The 19535-nt window shown below is 44.2% G+C and overlaps 1 protein-coding gene across 1 annotated transcript in view; it reads right to left on the minus strand.

The window, feature by feature from the left end:
* LOC124606264 overlaps window positions 1-4440 on the minus strand; it is a 402667-nt gene extending 398227 nt beyond the window's left edge. Inside the window, exon 1 of the mRNA XM_047138242.1 lies at window positions 4060-4440. Coding sequence (XP_046994198.1) covers window positions 4060-4440 — 381 coding nt within the window. The remainder of the gene's footprint in view (window positions 1-4059) is intronic.
* Window positions 4441-19535: the final 15095 nt, after the last annotated feature.

The following is a 19535-nucleotide window of genomic DNA, read 5'->3' on the forward strand; positions in this document are numbered from 1 at the left end:
TGGATCGTCCCTTACAGTACACAGTTTAGCTTTAGCCTCGTGTCTGACGCACGGCCGTTTCCTGCGTGCAGGTTACTGCCTAGTTGTCAAAATGTGCGAAGTGTAAAACTCAGATAAACAATACTGATATCAGGTGGTTTAATTAAGGCGCAAAAGAGGCAGCAGGCACACTCATCCACTTGATGCAGCTGACAGTAAACGAATGAAAACAAAAGAAGAATGTGTACCGATCATTATGTCAACCGTCTTTAGTTGAAAGTTTGCGTGAGAACGTAGATATGTTATTCATCTATGATGATAATGATTAAAACAGTGTATGAACGGTACAGCCCACCTTGCCGTTTACTGGCAAGATACACGTAGCTTTTTACCAGCTATTATGGTCCTCATTGTGTGGACGTTCCCCTAACCTGCAGCTAATTAAACAAATAATAACAAGATTAAATTATAGTTGGTGGTTGCAGCAATGAAAAGGTAAGTACCGAGGGGCAAGCGGTACGTGAAATCAGGGCACGTGGTCACAAAATGTTCCGGTCCACGTGTCTGTATGGTGTGTGGTGGGGCTCTGCGAATAGTATATGTTGTAAATCCCCTGGGCTGCTTACTTTAGTACTTTTAAACGATGTCTTGTGTACAGTACAGGCATTACTTGAATAAAAATTGCTTCATCATTTCTTTTCGTTTATTCAACTGTTGATGGTGTACGGAAGTCAGCCAGAAATTGGTTTTATGTTACTTTATTCAAAACTACCGTTACCGGTTTCAGATTTCTTACAATTTATCGTCATAAGGATTTTTTTTTATGTTTTCATCAATACAGATTATACATTGGTTTCCTGTCAGTTGCCGTGAAATGTCCATCTGGTGCATTTGTATTAGAAGTTTTCTTCCACAGAAATACATTCTCAAAGATGTTTGTATTATCACAGTCATAAAAGTTCCATTGCATCGTAAACCACTTTCGGTCGGTCACAAAACTGAAGTGGTTTACAATGCAGTGCAACGAATTTCCAATTTGCACCACATCAAAACACATGGTACAAATTGAAAATTCGTTTTGTGAACGAAAGAAAGATGTTTACAATGCAGTGAAACGTTTGTGACTGTGAAAATACATACATTCTTGAGAATGTATTTCATTGGAAGAAAACTGCTAATACAAATGTACCAGATGGACATTTCACGGCAACTGATAGGAAAACAATGTATAACCTCTATTGATGAAAACATGAAAACAACTGTCTGATGATGAATTGTAAGAAATTCGAAACCGGTAACGGTACTTTTGAATAAAGTAACCTAAAAACAATCTCTGGCTGGTTGCCGTACATCATCAGCAATTTATTTCATATAATAGCCACGGTCTCCAACCGTATCTATATATGACAAAATTGCATTTGCTTTTATTGTTGACTGAATGACAGGTGTGTGTTTCCATTTGTTTACGGCACTGTCGACTCCAGCAAGCGGACGAGTTACGTTATCGGTAACGGCACCGAGCGCTAGTGTACGTCGGTCAAAGCCACTTCTGTGTAATGTTTTTAATGACGTAATTTTTTACGTTAAGGGTACAATGTGATACGTTTTTGAGCGGATGTTGTGGATAGGAAGTGGATTACCGAATAACAAAACACAGAATGGAATTCGTAACGAACAAAGTTAAAAGAATAACCATACCGGTTATTGTGATCATGGTAGCTAAACAACTAATGCTTGGCAGAAAGTTATTTGGTGTGCTCAATAGAAATTGGAAACTCACTTTTCGGAAGCAGTCGGCTAACGTCACGTACTGAAATCTTTTTAGCGTTATAACTTCGCGAAAATACGCCATTTGTACCTTCCGAGGAGACCAGTGACCATTCTTGCGGATTAGATTATATAGGTCAATGTTTTAGTCACATAATATATTACTAAAATTGATTAATGTTTTCGGCTTTTCAGCCATCGTCAGAACTAAAAACTTACCTTTATGAAATACATGACACAGAGCTGTATTAATACTTCTTTATTACTGCTGCCACAACCAGTTTAGGTAATGTACCGTCTTATCGGTATGAATAAGATAAATATTACTCTCTGATTTGCAAAACCACATATCTCATACAAAATCCTCACAGCTGGGCATACACAAGGTCTCTCTCCTGACAGTCTTCAGGTTCAGATGGTTCAAATGGCTCTGAGCACTATGGGACTCAACATCTGAGGTCATCAGTCCCCTAGAACTTAGAACTACTTAAACCTAACTAACCTAAGGACGTCACACACATCCATGCCCGAGGCAGGATTCGAACCTGCGACCGTAGCGGCGTTTATAATGTAGCTGTTATAATTTACTTGTTTTAACCTTGCCGCTACTGTGGGCTTGTATGCGCTTCCTGCTACGCCGTTACCCAGATGTTGTGGACGTCTATATCCGCTCCACTTGGGTTTTGCTACAGTGCTATGGACATCTGAATGCGTCCTGAGCCACCGACCTCTCACCTTGCGGACGAGTTATTTCCATATGCCGGTAGCCGGCCGTTGTGGCCGAGCGGTTGTAGGCGCTACAGTCTGGAACCGCGCGACCGCCACGGTTGCAGGTTCGAATCGAATCCTGCCTCGGGCATGGATGTGTGTGATGTCCATAGGTTAGTTAGGTTGAAGTAGTTCCAAGTTCTAGGGGACTGATGACCTCAGAAGTTAAGTCCCATAGCGCTCAGAGCCATTTGAACCATATGCTGGTGCGTAAAGAAGTTTCGGATATTTGTCATACAACGTATGTGCCTCATTGGGTGCTAACATTTGCAAACCTTTTGCGATGCGCATGGATGTGAATTTAGATAGCTTATCAACATTTCATTTGGTGCAATGTATGAGTTAAAATCGACAATACGCAAAGATTACGCAATGCGTTTTTACCGCTACAATCTCTTTAAAATTTCGTGTAATGTTCTACGTAATTTAATGAAACGCAGTAAGTATGACGTACAACGAAAAGAAATTCAGTTCTTTATCGGGGGAAGATATGAAACCGGAAGATGGGAGAAAATCAAAAATTTTTACTTAATAGTTTTCAAAAATCGGATTATAAGTATTTCGTATCGGTCGGAACGCCGTTTCTCAGTACAGGTACTAGCATTTGGCGAGCAGTATAGCCATAACAAAAGCTCGCCTTAGCACGGAATGCAAAGAGTATGTCTGTAGCAGCAAAAGGGTTAGCCACATTAAGCTGCGTTTCAGAGCTAACGTTTTAAGGGGGGTAGGACGTCAAACGGGCCGACTTGGAGCAGGAGAGGCACCACTGGACATTTTAATTTCCACTGTCTATACTTTTACATATAAATTCATAAAACTTTGTCAGCATGACCAGGAAGGATTCAGAATTCAAATTCTTAGCAGTGGAACTTCGAAAATAATAACGAAATAATTTTTTTTTTTTTTTACGTGCGAAATTCATCATTTTTTTCACTTATTAATGGCAGCATTTTTTGCTATAGGTACACTTATCTTCATAAGTAAGAGAGATCCTCCGATGAATTTTGCACAGCATGCAAACCAAATTTAAAGGTGCATGAGACTCTAGAATTCTCCAAATCTATTAAAAACTGTGGTAAAAATTGAGGTAAATAACTATAAAATTTGTGTGTTTTCTAATCACGAAGTTTAAAATATAACAGCTCATTCGTTTCTTCATAAATTAAATAAATTCTGGTGTTTCATACACCTGTGAGTATGGTATGTATGCTGTGCAAAATTCATCGAAGAATCCCTCTAACTTATGAAGAAAATGTACCTTTAGCAACAAATGCAACCATCAGTAAGTGAAAAAATGATGAAATTTCGCCCGTAAAAAAAAATTATTTTGTTATATTTTCGAACTTACACTGCAATGAGTGTGAATCCTGAATCCTTCCTGGTGATGCTGACAAAGTTTTATGAATTTATTTGTAAAAGTATAGACACTGGAAATTAAAATGTCCTGAGATGCCTCTCCTGTTCCAAGACGGCCCGTTTGACGTCATACCCCCCCTTAAGTGACTAGCAAGAAAGGGCGTCTGTGACAGGAGTGTCGGGAGGTACCTGGTCGGAATGCGAGCCGCCGTACTGGGGGCCCCCGGGGGCGGAGGCGGAGGTGGAGGCGGCGCCCTGCAGGAAGCCGTCGACCCAGCGCGAGGAGCGCCACTGCATCTTCTGCACATTGTTGCGGCGCGGCGGCGTGCGCTCGGGGCGGATGCGCTCGCCCCAGGAGGCGGCGGGGGCGGCGGCGGCGTGGTGCTGGTGGCCCTCCGCCTCCACCAGCGGCGGCGGAGGCAGCGTCGACCTCCGCGGCTGTGGCTGAGGCTGCGGCTGGGCCGGAGGCGGCAGCGTCTGCTGCTGGCGGCGCCGCTCCCTGTCGGCGTCCCCCTTGTCTGCCTTCCGCTGCCCCACTTTGAGCAGCGTCCCGTCCAGCGAGGCGCGCATAACGTCTCCGTATCGCTATCACGCCCACCTTGACACTGTTCGTACCGCGAGATCTGCTCTCGTAACGTACACGCAGACACTCGGGATCTTTTTCACCCGGTCTGCTGCGCGGCCCAGATACACTGTGCAGATACCACTGCCAGTTCGCTGCAGAGCGTCAACAGTCCGAATCCAAACTTTCCTTTCTGCCAGTAAGGTCTATTCTGTCAGAGGAACACTTCGAGGTAACGACTATGGTTCGTGTCTTCCGCTGGAATAGTTCGACTATTTTATTGACTAACGCGTGAAAATTTATCACCTCGTTATACAGCGCGACTCAAATGTCTGTGCAGGCACTACCGCGTTTCTCTTTAACACAACAGGACAGTCGCAAGACAAACTTGCACGTCTGTTAAAATAAGTAAAGTCTTCAACGACGCAAACAATTCTATCCAATGCTGGATGTGAGTCCACTGTACACCTCACCCTTCACGGCTGACGTATGTCCAGTTACAAACTTACAGCCACCAAACGACGCCACACGACTGTTACTCACCAACTAACTGGTGCACTACAGAACCGCACAGAAACTGCCATATGCACGTCTCCGTCAAAAGAGCTTCGCCCCGCGACATAGTGTACCATGGGAACGCTGAAGGCACCACACAGTCCGTGTCGAGACACGCAATGTTGATGAACTGAACTGCAACACACTGAGTCCACAAATGCTGACAACTGTAGGCGAGTGTTATTATTAGCTGTCCGGAGGTAGCAGGATCCCTCAGCTGGCGATAGGTAAGTGCCGTCTCGGCAGGGACGTGACGAGCGATCTTCACACGGCGACGACGCTTCTTTCGTAGGAATAGCGTCGAGACGCCTCCGCAGTAGTCAGCGGACGAGGTTCCGCCTGCAGAAGGCGTCGGTGCGCGAGACGCGGCTGGAGGCGAGTGGAGCGGGGCGCGCGCTGCAGCAGCTCAGCAGAGGAGCAGGTGGCGAGAGCGACTGGCGAGGAAGGCGTCCGCGCGGAGGAACACAGCGAGCAGCGGCCGACGCCGACCGCCGACCGGCCACCTGCTGGAGGGGCGGCAGCGGCGCGGTTCAATGAACCCGCCTTTTCTGTCTGCGCTGACCCCGGAACAAGGTGCCGTGCCCATCAGCGTTTCTGCTTGCTTAGCGGTACCAGCTCGCCACATTTACATAAGACAATGCTCACTACTTTCGAACAATTACTGAACCCGACCTTAAACTTCCCCATCGTGACTACTCTGAAATTCACACTTACTGCTTAGCAGAGGCTTCATCGAATGACTTTCTACTTCTCTACCGTTCCACACACAAACACCACACGGAAAAAACGAGCACTTAAATCTTTCCGTGAAAGTTCAGATTCCTCCTATTTTATTGCGGTGACCATTCTTCCTTGTATAGATGGGAGCCAACAACATACGGGGTAGCTTGATGAGTCTGGTAAAAAAGCAAGGAAAGCAATGTTTCTTAAACGACTCGCCTTGTAAGTAGGCTATTTAGGTTTTTATATTGGTAACGCCACGTAGCGCTCTGTATGAAAATCACTGGCTGTGCTGTGTGCAGTCTGTGGCTTGTTGGCATTGTTGTAATATTCTCTATTTTAGTGTTGGGCAGTCGGATGTGAACAGCGCATAGCGTTGCGCAGTTGGAGGTGAGCCGCCAGCAGTGGATGTGGGGAGAGACATAGCGGAGTTTTAAGAGCGGATGATCTGCAAGTGTGTCCATCAGAGACAGTAAATTTGTAAAATGGCTCTGAGCACTATGGGACTTAACATCTGTGGTCATCAGTCCCCTAGAACTTAGGACTACTTAAACCTAACTAACCTAAGGACATCACACACATCCATGCCCGAGGCAGGATTCGAACCTGCGACCGTAGCAGTCACGCGGTTCCAGACTGGAGCGCCTAGAACCGCACGGCCACAACGGCCGGCGTAAATTTGTAAGACTGGATGTCATGAACTGAAATGTATATTATGACTTTTGAACACTATTAAGGTAAATACATTGTTTGTTCTCTATCAAAATCTTTCATTTGCTAATTATGCCTATCAGTAGTTAGTGAATTCAGTAGTCAGAATCTTTTATTTAGCTGGCAATATTGGCGCTCGCTGTATTGCAGTAGTTCCAGTAACGAAGATTTTTGTGAGGTAAGTGATTCATGAAAGGTATAGGTTATTGTCAGTCAGAGCTATTCTTTTGTAGGGATTATTGAAAGTCAGATTGCGTTGTGGTAAAAATATTGTGTGTCAGTTTATTGGTGATCTGAATAAGTAAAAAGAGAAATGTCTGTGCACGTTCAGTTTCGCTCAGCTGTTTGAAATTCAAATAATGTAAGAGGTTTATCAGCACAATCATTCATAAATTTTTCTAAGGGGATGTTTCAACCTTACTTTCGACATAATCTCCTGTGAGGGATATACACTTCGTCCACAGATCCTCCATCTCTTTCATCCCGCAGGAAAAATAGTTTCTGTCAGACTATCCATAATATTTGTTGACTGCCACGATCACTTCCCTACTTGACAAAAATTTCTTCCCAGTAAGCCTAAGTTCTAAGTTAGGGAACAGGAAGAAGTCACTTTGGGCTACGTCTGGTGAATAGGGTAGGTGAGGAACCAGTTCAAATCCTAATTCCTGCACTTCCACTATTGTTATCGCTGATGAGTGGGGTGGTGCATTATCCTGGTGAAAGTTCTTTTCTGCACCCAACCTCGATCTTTTTTTCAGCCAACGCGAGATTCAATCCATTCAACAAGGAAGCATAATGTGTTCCAGTTAGCCGGCCGGAGTAGCCGAGCGGTTCTAGGGGCTACAGTCTGGAACCGTGCGACCGCTACGGTCGCAGGATCGAATCCTGCCTCGGGCATGGATGTGTGTGGTATCCTTAGGTTAGTTAGGTTTAAGTAGTTCTAAGTTCTAGGGGACTGATGACCTCAGAAGTTAAGTTCAAAATGGTTATGAGCACTATGGGACTTAACATCTATGGTCACAGTCCCCTAGAACTTAGAGCTACTTAAACCTAACTAACTAAGGACATCACACAACGCCCAGCCATCACGAGGCAGAGAAAATCCCTGACCCCGCCGGGAATCGGACCCGGGAACCCGGGCGTGGGAAGCGAGAACGCTACCGCACGACCACGAGATGCGGGCAGAAGTTAAGTCCCATAGTGCTCAGAGCCATTTTTTGTGTTCAAGTTATGATTCTCCCATTTCCCATCATACCCTGGTAATCAAAAAAAAAAAAAAAAAAAAAAAAACAGTGCCCATCACCTTACCAGCCGGCAAAAAGTTGTTCAAGTGTTCAAATTTGTGTGAATTTCTAAGGGACCAAACTGCTGAGGTCATCGGTCCCTAAACTTACACACTACTTAAACTAACTTAAGCTAAGAACGACACACACATCCACGCCCGAGGGAGGACTCGAACTTCCGGCGGGAGGGGCCGAGCAATTAGTGACATGGTGCCTCTAACCGCGCAGTCACTCCGCGCGGTCTGGCAAAAAGTTCTTTACCTTCTTCGGTGTTCTATCACCAGCCTTTGTCCGTTGTTTTGACTGCCGTTTTGACTCTGGTGTGTAATTATGGTTCCATGTTTCATCAACAGTCACAAATCGACACGGGAATTCTTGTGGATTGCGAGTAAACAGTGAACAATCACGACACTCACCTCGCTCACAGTTCTTCATAGCCAATTCTCCGTGATATTATGTATTCAGTCAGTTGAGATGCCTTCATTCTCAGCAATCTCACGAATTTTTATTCGGCGGTCTTGCTTTAGCTTATCATGCATTATGACAATGGTTTTCTTTAGGTGACCTCGATTGGACGGTAGGAGAGCGCTTCGTCTTCAGTGCTTGTCTGACCACATTTAAATTCACTAATCCTAAAGTACAGGGTGATCAAAAAGTCAGTATAAATTTGAAAACTTAATAAACCACGGAATAATGTAGACAGAGAGGTAAAAATTGACACACATGCTTGGAATGACATGGGGTTTTATTAGAACAAAAAAAGACAAAGTTCACAAAATGTCCAACAGATGGCGCTGGACAGCAAAACTGCTACCGTGACGAGTGAGAGGTACGCCGATATGTTACAGAATCGCATCATCCCCAGCCTGGCTGATAAACACCTGCTGGAACGTACGATGTTTATGCAGGATGGCGCTCCACCCCATATTGCTAGACGCGTGAAAGATCACTTGCGCGCGCCGTTTGGTGATGGTCGTGTGCTCAGCCGCCACTTTCGTCATGCTTGGTCTCCCAGGTCCCCAGACCTCAGTCCGTGCGATTATTGGCTTTGGGGTTACCTGAGGTCGCAAGTATATCGTGATCGGCCGACATCTCTAGGGATGCTAAAAGACAACATCCGACGCCAATGCCTCACCATAACTCCGGACATGCTTTACAGTGCTGTTCACAACATTATTCCTCGACTACAGCTATTGTTGACGAATGATGGTGGACACATTGAGCATTTCTTGTAAAGAACATCATCTTTGCTTTGTCTTACTTTGTTATGCTAATTATTGCTATTTTGATCAGATGAAGCGCCATCTGTCGGACATTTTTTGAACGTTTGTATTTTTTTGGTTCTAATAAAACCCCATGTCATTCCAAGCATATGTGTCAATTTATACCACTCTATCTACGCTATTCCGTGATTTATTCAGTTTTCAAATTTATACTGACTTTTTGATCACCCGGTAAATAGTCTTCAATGACGGTGCAGAGTCCGCATGAACTTCACCTAATTCTGTTTTGATTTGTGCAGCAGTCCAATCCTTCAAATGAAAATGATTAATAAAAGAAGGAAAATCGTTTTTCTTCATTTTTCAGTTGTAGTCGGCACACTAACTACTCGTAATTCAGACGGCTGTCGACAGTGAACTGTGTACTGTTATTGTTGAAACTCTTTGTATGATCTTTGGAATAATCGAGCTTATTAACCAAGAAGGCGCAACAAAAATGTTTCATTCCCTCATGGAAACTTACCAGACCAAACCACCCTTGTACGCTTTTCATTCACACTACTGTGACCTCCCGTCAAAAGCCTGAATAACCACCTTTTTGACTTTATTTATTTACTTCATTAACAGTACAAAGTAACCCACCGCCTTGAAATGTAAGGTGTGTTAGATGCTTTTGAATCTAATGGCAAAGACTACTCATTGTTACAGTCTTACTGGTATACAGTTGTTAATGCTTTTTTTAATATAATATAAAGAACATAATATATAGAGATTTCTCTAAGGTTACAGAGAATTGAATGCTTAACAATTGTTAAAATAGTTCTATATAATTTGTTACTACCTAGTTGATGAGAATATAGTTTATGCAATGCAAATGTCAAAGAAAAAGAAAAAAAAAGAAAATGTAACACAATGCGAGTGGTTAAGAATAATTTGTAATATAGAGACATGTTGGTTAGTAATGGACTATTTCTATCTATTTCACATGAGAAGCCGGCCAGTGTGGCCGAGCGGTTCTAGGGGCTTCAGTCTGGAACCGCACGACTGCTACGGTCGCAGGTTCGACTCCTGCCTCAGGCATGGATGTGTGTGATGTCCTTAGGTTAATTAGGTTTAATTAGTTCTAAGTTCTAGCGGACTGATGACCTCAGATGTTAAATCCCATAGTGCTCAGAGCCATTTGAACCATCCGATGAGAAGGTCTCGGTACAATCTCGAGCTATTAGCATCTGGAATGATTTGCGCTAATGTATGTTTACACGGATTTTGGACTGCGGACCGCTGCGCGTCGTGCAGGAAGAGAGTCAATGATGTTCTGGATGATACCGACAGGGATGTGGAAGCACGCCGACTCCAGTGCCGATGGTTTCTCGATTAGGAACAATGGAGTGAACAGCCCGATCGAGATGGTCCCACAGATGGGTTTAAATCCGGCGAGCACGATGGCCAAGGGAGTACGGTAAGCTTAGCCTAGTGCTCTTCGAACCACGCACGTACACTGCGAGCTGTGTGACACGTTCTTTGTCCTGCCGGTAGATGCCATCGTACGGAGGAAAAATGAATTGCACGTCGGAGTTGACTTTGTCCTCAAGAACAGATGCATACTTGTGTTGTTCCATTGTGCTTTCCAGAATGACGAGATCACCCAGGGAATGGCGCGAAAACATCCCCCGGGCCATAACGCTCCCTCCTCTGGCCCTGATCCTTCCGACGATTGTTGCATGCGGTTTGCTTTCAGACGTTTCACGCTCTATATGCTAATGGAAATCTGTCTGCTGTCTGATGGAGCACATAACATGATTCATCTGAAATAGCAACCTGTCGCCGCTCAGTGGACGTCCATTTGCGGTATCGGCATGAAATTCCAGCCTTCATCTGCGATGAAAGCAGTCAGCATGGGTGCCTGAACCAGTCGCCAGCCCGTAAGCAGCAACGTTCCCTGAACGGTCACTGAGAAGACGCTATCAGTAGCCCCTAGATTCGTATAGGCAATGAGCTGCTCAACAGTTCCCGTTTATTTGGCAGTACACATCTCCGCAGAGCGTAGGCGGTGGTCACGTTATGTGACTGGACAATGTATTTTCACGTTCAGAGGAGAAAATTGGTGATTGAAATTTCGTGATAAGACCTCGTCACAACGAGAAACGGCTTTGTTTTAATGGTTGCCAGTTCAACTCGAGTACCATATCCGTGACACTCCTTCCCATTTTTCGGGATAATACGAAAGGAGCTGCCCATCCTTGAACATTTTCAATGTTCTCCATCAATCCAACTAGCAGAAATGTAGTGTGTTTAAGAAGACGAGAAGATGTAATGTCATTTGATAGCACATTTGCATCTACAGGGTGTCCGAGACATCCTTGTAGCTGTCTTGGCTTTTTGCAATTGTTTATGTGCAGTGTGTTTCATATCTCATGTTACACCTATATAGAGGCTGTAGAGGGGACGTAGTAGATTAAGTTTTACATACGAACGCATGGCCGTACGCGGTTCGTTACCATGTTACAGGGAAAACTAGATGTACAGATTTCACTCCATTTACCGTGATGTTGCAACAGTTGTTCGATATGGGGACCAACAAGTTCCGTGCACACAGTGTATCTGCACAGTTGTTGTTGTCGTGGTCTTCAGTCCAGAGAATGATTTGATGCAGCTCTCCATGCTACTCTATCCTGTGCAAGCTTCTTCATCTCCCTGTACCTACAGCAACCTACATCCTTCTGAATCTGCTTAGTGTGTTCATCTCTTGGTCTCCCATTTGAACAACAAGTTTACATAAATTCTGTCCAACAAGCATGGTGTGTGGTTAATCGTTTCTGCCGCGACTATAATCCGTGCAACCAAATCTGCCTCCAACTGGAGAGGGGTCTCGTAACCAAGACTTTTCATGTGGCCCCACAAGAAAAAGTCCAAAGTGATTAAAAATCGGGATCTTGGTGGCCAAACATGTGGTCCACCTCGACGGTCTTCTGGTTTCGGACACGAAGTGCAAAATGTACTGTCTCGTCATCATGCTGGAACTACAATTCGTGCCGAATGTCCAATGGGACAACTCCCAAAAATTCCGCCAGCACTTGTTGCAGGAATATCAAGTACCCGGCATCCGTTAGGTGGAGAGGAAGAATGTGCAGCCCAATCACACGAGCGGCGCAGGCACCGGCCCAGAAATTGATATCAAAGGTGTGCTGAAAACTTCGTGTGCACGTGGTTTTGGTATTTTCTTGATCCCCGACTAGCTATTTCAAGCATTCAGAACACCATCCCTATTGAAATGTGTTTCATCGGTGAATAAAATTCGCCTTGAAAACGGAGGAAAATCTACAGAATGGTCCAGAAACAAAGTAAAGAAATTGACATGTGGCACAAAAACCGCCGGGAGCATGACTTGCATCTCTGAGCGAGATACGGGTGGCGCTGCTGTTCATGCAGAACACTCCAGATAAACGAGTCAGACATATGAAAGTCACGTACAATGGCTCGAGTACTCGTCGATGGATTCTCTTTAATTTGATGAAGCACTTCCTCTTCCAATACGGCAGAGCGCCGCCTTCTTGGAACAACCCAGTTTGCTCTGTCGCTTGTGAATTTCTCACTTATTCGCAGCCGTTGTTCTACTCTGTCAAACATGGAGTGAGATAGAGTCACACGATGGGAAAGTACTCGTTGTACAGACGTTGAGCTTCTCTACCATTACGGCGAGCTTCATCGTAAATTAACAACATATCAGTGTACTCTGCGAACATGTACTTAGGCATCCTGTTACTGCAGTATATGTCACCATAATGTCAACTGAGGTATAGCCAGGAAACATGAAAACAAGGCAGATGGCTCTGAGCACTATGGGACTTAAAATCTGAGGTCATCAGTCCTCTAGAACTTAGAACTACTTATACCTGACTAACCTAAGGACATCACACACATCCATGCCCGAGGCTGGATTCGAACCTGCGACAGTAGCGGTGGTGTGGTTTCACACTGAAGCGCCTAGAGGCTCTCGGCCACAGCGGCCGGCCAAGGCAGATGGAAATGAAATCACGTGACATCACACCGTTGTACCATACATGAATGTGGGAAGAGTACCACAGAGTACCATAACAGGCAAACTGCTTAACAAACATCTAGCGCTCGACAGGGTGGCTCTCCTTGTAACATAGGAACGAATCGTTTCCGGACATGAGTTCCTATATAAAACTTGATCTACTAAGCCCCTCTACGACACTAGAAGTGTGTAATATGAATTGTGAAACACCCTGTATTAGTATTTGAAGGATACGTACGTCTGAATTCTTATTTGGGGCCTGTTTGAACGTGATTAATATCTCCTCTCAAACACAAGGAAATCATGTACAGTCGACTGTGGACAATTCGAACGTGTAAGCGAAGCATTTCGTGGGTGAATTGTTTCCACTACATTTTCCCTATGAATCTCAGCCTTTCATCTACTTTTCCCATTAGGCAATAGTTTTATGTGGTCATTCCAGTACAGATCGCTCCCGATGTTTAGTCTTAAGTGCTTTACGATTACAATAAAAGAACATAATTCTGCGTCACTCAAGAAGTTTTATTTCATCCACTGCACTTTTGCATGGTTAACTATCATCATCTGGTGGAAAACGTCTCCTGCAAGGTTGTTGTTAGAGGACAGAATCGGACAATTTTTGCAGCAGTATATGAGTTGGCCAACAGGTTATGCTGAGATTTACATTATTGATAACTGAGTGAATTACACACAGAATTTATAGATGTGGAATAGCAGACAGTTAAAAGACATCAAAAATACCTGTAGTGCACGTGGAACAGAATTTGTGCTGGCTTCTGCGCTGAAACACGCAATTGTTTCCCACCGTACATCGCTCCACAATGTTGTCGTTGTTGTTATATAGCAAAGAAGTTATATTTTTCGCAAAAGAAATTTAAAACCAAAGAGTTTACGCAACACCGTTATTGCAAATGTGAGACAGATTAAGACATATATATACATTTCTTGAATTGCTGTGGTTCAGTGACAAAGAGAATGTTTAATACATATTTAATAACAGCAGAAACCGATTAAATTACTTCTGAATGCTGCACAATTCAACCCTTGTAATTTTTTGGAACAGTATAATGAAAATGAAAAATAGCTGCGTAATACAGATGATAGAGTTATTGTCTATATGGTATCTTTTGTGACTATATGGGGAACTAATATTTACACGAGGAAATACTTACTCGTGAATGAGCAAAATATCTGAAAATGTATCAAGTATTGGGTCGAAACTCGCTTGGTTTGCTTTCAGAATAACCATTGAGTATATTTTGATTTGCTCTCTTTGCATGGATGTAAATCTGTACTCCGTCACAAATATGGATTTTGTGGCCTTTATTGAAAGTGTCCAACATCCTGAGATCATCCTTCACTATTTTTCTGGTGTACCATACAGGAATGAGTATATTCCTTGAACGCAGTTTGAAAGTTATCGTCAGTTTGTTCTATATATCGTGCATAGTGTTCATTGCAGGTGAGTTTGAGTATGCCAGATTTTTTGAAACTCTCATCTTTACTTTTAAGATTACGGGAAAGTCTGTGACAATTTTTGTTGGTCGAAAATCTATTCCATGCTCTTAGTCGTAAACATTGAAGTGCAGACGATATATAATTTTGGAAGTTTTGTGGTAAGGTCTTACGGGACCAAACTGCCGAGGTCATCGGTCCCTAAGCCTACACACTACTTAATCTAACTTAAACTAACTGACGCTATGGGCAACACACACACCCATGACCGAGGGAGGACTCGACCTCCGACGGAGGGAGCCACACGGACCGTGAAGAGACGCCTTAGACCTCGGAGATTTATAAAAATGGAATTGTGTAATGCTGGAAGCAGTCTACTTATAATGGTAAACATAATGATACGATATAATTATACCTTTTTTATGTACCTGTAAAGAGTTTCACCATTTACGTAACTATTCTTCATTTTCTTTGTCCTAGTAAGCAGAAATTTATAACAATTGAATTGTGGAACATTCAGAGGTAATTTTATCAGCTCTTACTGTTACGAAACGTAAGCGTCACTCACGGATTAGCCCATAGGCCTGTGACGACTGACCGACTACAACGCAGTACGAGAAGCGATCTGTAATCGTGGACCACGTGATCAACATGTCGCCATCTCTTCCAGCCGTTGTTGCTACCAGAATCCGCTAACTATTTTTTGTTTCTCTCGCTATTTTTTTATTTTTTAAAATAACGTCACTGTTATTTGAAAATAAAAAAATTGGCATTTCTTTTTTATTATTCCCATTTGACAAAAATACACAGTTTAAGTGAAAATAAGAAAAGAAAAAAAGAAGAATTTGCTGTTAAGAAGATTCGAACCAGAGACTCTTCTGTCACCAAATTATAGCGTTTTGGGTTTTATTTTTGTAACAGCAGTGTACTTTTGAAATCTGGTTTCACAGGACAGAGCGGATCAGGTTATAGTTGCGGAAAGGGGCCAAAATCAGTTACTGTCAGTTGCACAAAACATACAATCTTTATTTTCCTAAAACACTTAATCACACATGTCCTTAAAAGCATTCAAAAACAATATGGCTGTAAGCCCTAACACAAGTTATTAAAATTGCCTTAAGGAATACACACGACTAAAGGCCTTAGTTACAAAATTTTACATAAAAACTCGGCTGAAGGCCACACACTGGAGATAGAAGAACTGAGGGCTTAAGGCCTGGATAACAAGAATTTCAGATAGAGAAAAATATTTTCAAAGTTTTAAACAAGTGATTTTTCAAATATTAATTTAAGATGGCTGAATGCCTTATCTTAAAATTTTTCGCGTTAAGTTCAGCTTAAGGCCACATACTGAACATAGAACAACTCAAGCTTAAGGCCTGGATAATAATAAGGATTTCCAATGGAGCAAAAATTCCTTTTTTTAAAAAAAGAAAAAGAAAAAGAAATTTTAGTTTAAGCAAGAATCTTCAAAGTTTTAATTTAAGACGGCTGAAGGCCTTATCTTAACACTGAAACAAACTAAATTAATAGATGGCTTAAGGCCCTGCACAGTACTTGAGACTAAAAGATAATCACAGTCTAAAACAACAGAACAGTAGTGCTCAGAAGTGCTCCAAGGGTCAGCCTGAGGAGGTAACTCTAACATAAGTTTAGCTGAGACAGGCAGCCAAGTGTAATACTAAATAATCGGATGGCAACCCGACGCAGAGACGGCTGAAGTACCGACCAACAGCCTAATCAATTCCCTTCTGCCCGACCAGTAGCACAACAACGGAAAAATCAGCGAGGACAACGATACCAGCAGCACTAAATCCTGAAAACTGTCGTCTAATTACAGTCAAGACACAATTACCACTCAAAATATGAACAACACCAAAGGCTGTCGAACTACACGCTGTGCCAGACAGCATCAACATGGTGAAGAAAAACACACTGCCGGAAACCTACGCTAACGACCAGGGTAGGTAACCGGAACGTTAACGGCCACAAGGCGGAAGATACTGCTGGTGTACTTCACCAATAAGTATCAACCAATTCAACAGTTTAACACCATACAGGAATGAGGCTGCAAAATTTCGCCGACTCCAACACACCATACGTTGCTCCTTGTGGGAATGGCCCAGAAAGCAACAACTGGCAATGAACAAAGTTGAGGTTTCATAACAGGTTAACTGATCACTCCACTTCAGTGTCCAGGTTTGGTGGGCGATGAACTTCGTAGCCCTCGCAGCTAGTGCCTCACAAATCCGACCGCGCAAGCACACCGCCAGAGGCCCCGGCCTGACCTCGCGCCACGGAGACTTCCTCGCTGCTCTGTCCCAACCGACTGACTGCCACACACACCACACAGGGAAATATAGCGGTCACACCAAAGATGGTACAGCAGTACTAGTATCGATAAGCGCTCCTGCTGCTGCCACTCGTTATGGCAGTAACTCAGGGAGAAATAAGATGCCACTCGATTGTGACAAATGCCAAAGAACAAGGCATCAATGCGAGCCGGCCACGGATCAACTTTAATAACAAACAATATAAAATGTTCAAATGTGTGTGAAATCTTATGGGACTTAACCGCTAAGGTCATCAGTCCCTACGCTTACACACTACTTAACCTAAATTATCCTAAGGACAAACACTCACACCCATGCCCGAGGGGGACTCGAACCTCCACCGCGACCAGCCGCACAGGCAAACAATATAAAACAGGATAAATCAAATTGAGGCTGCCTGTCCAGTAGTACAGTATAAGAATGATGACCACTCAAAAACATCAGAAAGTAAATTCTGTTTGGTCCCACTCTCCTACAGTGCAGACTCAGATACGTCTTCTTGGAATACTGTCTTGTTTGGCTGTCTGTGTCGAGAATCAAATCAGTGGTCCCACCAGAACTTTTCTTACCCAGTGCTACCCAGCTGTCGGGTGGGAGGGATACTCGAATACACTGTTTAAGTAATTAGCAAAGACCTGACAATATCTGGAAATGCATTGTGATTGATCGTATAAATCCTGTAAGGAAGTCCAGAAGTCAAGCACCTCTTCGAGATCATCCCGAAAAGGGTAGTGCACAGAAAGTGCTTTGATCCAGTTAATCGCATGCGGCTTTGACTAGGGGAAACTGGTCTGAACTGGACGAAGAAGCATTGCAGGCTCAATCACGTAGGGTGCCATTTGGAGATAGAAGGCAAGCATCTTATGAATTAGAAGCCACACATCCCTAGAAGGTCCACATTCTAGGCAATGGTCATTCATGTCTTTTGCACGACACCACATGCACATGGAGGAGTTAGCTAGAGTAATGTTGTGCAGTCTTTGCCTTTTTGTTGACGGTTAGGTACCAGGTGGCGCGAATCTCCGTCATGAAATGCAGTTGGTGGATCGCTCGCCACACTGCTAGCCACGCCACGCGTGGATGGCTTCTTTCAATCACATTCTGAGGATGATTCGTCATCAGGTCTCCTGTACACATCACGTGCCGTAGGAGTCCTGATACTGGAGAGATTCCGTGTACATAGCTATAAACGAGGGCCGGCCGGGGTGGCCGAGCGGTTCTAGGCGCTACAGTCTGGAACCGCGCGACCGCTACGGTCGCAGGTTCGAATCCTGCCTCGGGCATGGATGTGTGTGATGTCCTTAGGTTAGTTAGGTTTAAGTAGTTCTAAGTTCTTGGGAACTGATTACCTCAGAAGTTAAGTCCCATAGTGCACAGAGCCATTTGAACCATTTATAAATGAGGAAGAATGCTTTGATGTGGGAGAGCACAAGCAAGATGTGAGCGAGTGCAGTAAGGGGCAGGCAGGACGGAGGCACCAGTTCATCAGTGATGAGACCGCTGAAACTATATCGTCGGCGGGTCCACTTCTTGATCATGGTGTTGACGTAAAGGGCCGTCGCACGTGCTCGAACGTTGATAAGTCCCAGTCCTGCACTGCAAGGGTGGAGGGAGAGGGCATCGTATTGCATTTTGAAGGGAAGTCCATTACTAACAAAGTGGCCAGAGGCTGCCTCGGTCCGTTGTGGCATCACTGGGATCACCAGTAGGATAAGCGCCAGATGAGGTAGCCAGAACGGCATGTAGGTGTTAGTGAAGGCGACCTGTTGGACTATATCTAAATCTCAGAGGAGGTAGCATCAGATGCCCCTGTGGAGACCTTAAAAAAGGGGAGTATAATTCAACACCGTCGTATGGTGGTATACATTGAAGTGTATCCATCGCCCACAGTGGTGCTACACTCCCGTTCGTACCACAACACCTTCAAGCCTATGGCGGGTAAGAATGGGAATCTTCGCTTTGGCGCAGTGGATCTCTGTCTGGTGATCGGGGGATGGTGGGAGTATAGTAAGTTCTTGGAGAAGCGCATAACAGAAGTCCATCGTTTGTTGGTGCCAGAGCGATCGTTCTCCACTATAACCAATCAGCGCACGACATAAAGCCGGTTTGACACATTCATGCCTTCATTGCAGCCGTGATGGATACTGCAGCAGTCGACGTTTACATGAGGCCCGCATACTCGCTATGAGTTGCCTACATTCCTGATCCTGTAGGAGTACCACATACAGTTTCCATCACCCCCGACTTGTCCAAACCGTCTGCCACTGGAGGGCGACAGTGCAGATGCATGCACTATGGTCAGGCTAGCACGCTGCTGCTAGAATCGCTGTTATAAGTTCAGAGGAGACATAAATGTGATCGAATCTGCTGGCAGAATGACTGGTCACGTAAATAAAGCCAGGGCGATCACCATTTAATACCATTCAAGTATAAGCAAGACGCAAGTGTTGCACCAAGAGACGCAGTTCAGGGCATTGAGCGTAGTTTGGATGTCGGTCTTTCTGAGACAGCACATTATTAAAGTCTGCGCCAATAATGACGTGGTTATAGTGGCCCAAGAAGAGACGTGTAAGTTCTTCCACGTAAAACTGTGGCTGGTCTCGCCTTTTATCTGTTCCAGAGGGGGCGTATAAATTAACAACTCGAGGGCCCTGCATAACGAACACCAGTCCCCGTGCCGATAGCAAGCACATCAAATTGGTTGCCTCTATTCCACCTTGCACAAGGACAGCCGCTCCACCACATCCCGCAGCAGCAAGTGTGACGTATGTAGCAAACCAGTAAAAG

The sequence above is a fragment of the Schistocerca americana genome, chromosome 3 (assembly GCF_021461395.2).
Source record: "Schistocerca americana isolate TAMUIC-IGC-003095 chromosome 3, iqSchAmer2.1, whole genome shotgun sequence".
Lineage (NCBI taxonomy): Eukaryota > Metazoa > Arthropoda > Insecta > Orthoptera > Acrididae > Schistocerca > Schistocerca americana.